The 3,596-nt window shown below is 36.0% G+C and overlaps 1 protein-coding gene across 1 annotated transcript in view; it reads left to right on the forward strand.

Annotated features, from left to right (window-relative positions):
• The window catches only part of LOC107042705 (cytochrome P450 6k1-like), a 12,304-nt gene extending 9,274 nt beyond the window's left edge, over positions 1-3,030 (forward strand). Inside the window, exons 4-5 of the mRNA XM_015263863.1 lie at positions 2,564-2,744; positions 2,867-3,030. Coding sequence (XP_015119349.1) covers positions 2,564-2,744; positions 2,867-3,030 — 345 coding nt within the window. The remainder of the gene's footprint in view (positions 1-2,563; positions 2,745-2,866) is intronic.
• Positions 3,031-3,596: the final 566 nt, after the last annotated feature.

The following is a 3,596-nucleotide window of genomic DNA, read 5'->3' on the forward strand; positions in this document are numbered from 1 at the left end:
TTGGATTATGTGTAGGAATACTCAATAAAAACACATTAGTTTTATTCTTCAAAGTAAAACTCTTTAATGATCGCACGCAGAAGGTATATCTTTCTCCAACGAAGTCTCTAGGACGACTAACTAAAAGTCATGAGAGTTTTCACTCTCTGGACCCATTTGACAAAAGGCCCTTGTTTCAATTTTCTTCAGCCTCTCCTTTGTGACTCACCATGAGGACTGTTTTTCTTCACGTCTCTATTTTCTAAGAAAAGCCTTAAATGTCACCCTGAGTGTTTGGGTGGAAAAGAGAAAATGTTTAACTAAACTAAGAAATTAATTTTTGTATTCAGGCATGAATTCCAACATAAACAATTGGAATAAATCAATTGGAATAATTAAAAATTGTAAGGTTTTCGTTGGGATACCACGGGTAGTTTGATCATGAAAGTGTCTATGCAAGAATTGTGCCGATTTGCTGTCTCTTTGACAAATTACAAGACGGGATACTTATGAGTTTTAAGTGAACAGTTTTGCGATTTTCACCTACAATTGAAATGAATAATGTCAATTTATTTCACGAGTGATCACAGAAAAATCAACTGGCAATAAAAAATTGAATAATTTCGTTAGATTCTCAGCGGAACTTACATTGAGTGAAGAAGTCGTCTTTGATAAAATGTAACGAACACACTTTCATTGATTTTGTCACTGGCTTTCTGATTCTCAAAATTTTTTTCCAAGCAATTAGACAATCAACTGTTTCCTCTTCACCGAATTTCGTTTTCAATTTTACGAAACTGTTGTTTTTTAAAAGGAAATTGGAAGAATCTCACTGTAGGATTTCGATAGACTAATTGTTGCAGCCAGGCACACTGCAAAATTCATTGTTTTTTGTTACTCTGATGTCAAACTCCATTTTTTGATTGAAAAATAGTATTCTCTTTGCATTTAGGATAACCTTGTAACTGGGTTAATATGCACAAACAACATGAATCACGAAAAATTTAATAATAATCGGCAGAAAACTCTTTTGTATACATAAACCCATTCAGTGGCTCCAAGTTACCTGTTCGCACTAGTACGCGCTACGGCCGCTAGAACGCGTCATTCAATGCTAGAGTTCCCAATAGGAGCACTCGGGGCCTAGCCCCACTCTCGGCACTTTTATCGTCTCCCGAATGTTAAGTTCCGTGGGCTTATAAGATACCTGTGATCTCGATCATTTTTTAACGGGAAAAGAGTGATTATAAGGATCAATACGGAGTTAAGGGTCAAGCTGGAGGGACAAGTGAAGTGATCATAAGGGTCAAATGACCTTAAGGGTCAAGCGTTCAAACGTGAGATCGAGTCATGTGAAGTAATCAGAGGGTTAAACGATCCCAAGGGTCACCTCTTTTCTTCTATGCTATAATTATTATAATGATGACGCAGAATTATCATACTAGAATAAAGCCTAATTAAAATTCAATTAATTTACGTACTTTTAATAACTTGTACTTCAGCTGTCCAAAAGTGATTATTCTCAAGTCCCCCAACAATCCCCTAACATCAGCTGCCGTTCTATCACGCGGGGTTATGTTTAGAGAGAAAAGGGAACGCAGGGTATACGAATTCAAAGCATTGAAATCGTCTAAATTGATTGGGTGCCAATATCCATTTGATGAAAATGAATATTCGGTAGAATTTAGTATCTTATTTCAAACTGCTAATTCCTATTTTCCTCCGCTCTATAAGCGCGCACAGCGGGGGTATACGGATTCCCGGAGTTTCACTCTCCTACACGGAGACATTTTTGATAAAAATTATCCTATCGTTCTATCAAAGTGTATCATGAGTCATCGTTTCCTCATTTCTATCTCGAAATTTAGTAAAAATTAAGATATGATGATCAAATTTTATTCTACGTTTGAGAATTTTATCCTGACGCATAGCAAATTTTACACTTCCAGTCCAATAATTTTTATGTAGATAACAACGAAAATTCTCGAACGGTTGGTAAATTGTACCCTACCGGTACAGTAACTTTTACTCTGCCGGCACAGTAATTTTTATTTTTATCAGAATAAAATTTCTCTAACGTAGAATAAAATTTGATCATCATATATTAATTTTTACTAAATTTCGGGATAGAAATGAGGAAACGATGACTCATGATACACTTTTATAGAACGGTAGGATAATTTTTATCAAAAATTTCTCTCCGTGTACTGTCCCTAAGGTATCTTATATAAAGCCTTAACTGTATCTGGATCTAATATAGCGGAGTGCACTTTCATCCTATTCTGATCAGTTAAATCACGACTGAATCCATAATCGAATTCAGTACTATTCATCAGAAAGATCGGATCCTAATATTTTGACCAGATCTGGATCTAAAGAAGTGTTACATTCAAAATTGATCAAAATGAGTTTCGACTGTATAATCAGTCTCTTATTCTGGCCTAATTTGAGTTTCTACTCGGGAAAATGTAGAGGCTGATAAAATTACACAAACGGCTATGAAAACTGTCGTCTTCCATTGAAAATCTTCATCTTGGAATCAACAATTACCTGCAGATTCTTGAAATGAATGAATTGTTTGTAGATACCCGGAACTGATATTATCTTAGAAAGTGGAACGCCTATTTATATATCGCTATATGGACTCCACGACGATCCCAGATTTTTCGAAGATGCAGAATCTTTCAAACCCGAACGTTTTGAGAAAGGCGAGGAAATTCCGACAGCTTATATGCCATTTGGCCTTGGCCCAAGGCAGTGTATTGGTGAGGAATTTTATACAGATAACATCAAAAACGCTAACTTCTATAAATTTAAAATTGACTGATGAGATTATATCCAATGATATATCTCCATTTCTCACCACCTATCGGCAAAAAATTTTTAGGAATGAAATTGGGACAATTATTCTCAAAGATCGTGTTATCAATTATCCTGAAGGACTATGAAATTCATCAAAATCTGGAGGACGAATACTATTTGGACTCACGATCAACTTTGACAACCGCTGCCAATGGAATTGTTTTGCACTTGAGAAAACTCGAGACGTAATGGATTTGAAAATATTTGTGACGAAATTCCAGGCGAATTCGTCACCTGCGGAACTCCAGGGTATTTATGTATAGAAAGAGAGAGAGAGAGAGAGAGAGAGAGAGAGAGAGAGAGAGAGAGAGAGAGAGAGAGAGTAAAATTTTATAAACCGTTACCTTTTTGTCGCGATAAAAATATATACGGAGAGTTAGAGCTACCTGCTACCTTAACTCTACTTCAGAGCTACCTTAAGTTCGGAAAACTACTTAAATTGGTTACCTATCGCGTGAATCGATTCCCTAACATTTTAGAACAATATTCATTAAATAACTTCATTAAATAAACCAGATATTTTGCAGATATTTCTCTTTTCGAGTCATTTTTGTTGAGTTAAAGTTTAGTAATTTTGAGATTTCCCTACGTAAATTCGGTTAAGGATCAGGATATCACCGTGGAATATTTGGCCAAGATAATGTGCTACCCAGTGTTTTCTGTAACCCTTTTGGTTTGTCGATAGAGTGAGTACATAGGTCGAGTTGAAATGCTTGCGCTCCCTTGAGCGAGAGTGTTAGGGCTTTCAGTTGGAA

Source organism: Diachasma alloeum, unplaced genomic scaffold (genome assembly GCF_001412515.2).
Source record: "Diachasma alloeum isolate Michigan unplaced genomic scaffold, Dall2.0 Dall_scaffold_00513, whole genome shotgun sequence".
Lineage (NCBI taxonomy): Eukaryota > Metazoa > Arthropoda > Insecta > Hymenoptera > Braconidae > Diachasma > Diachasma alloeum.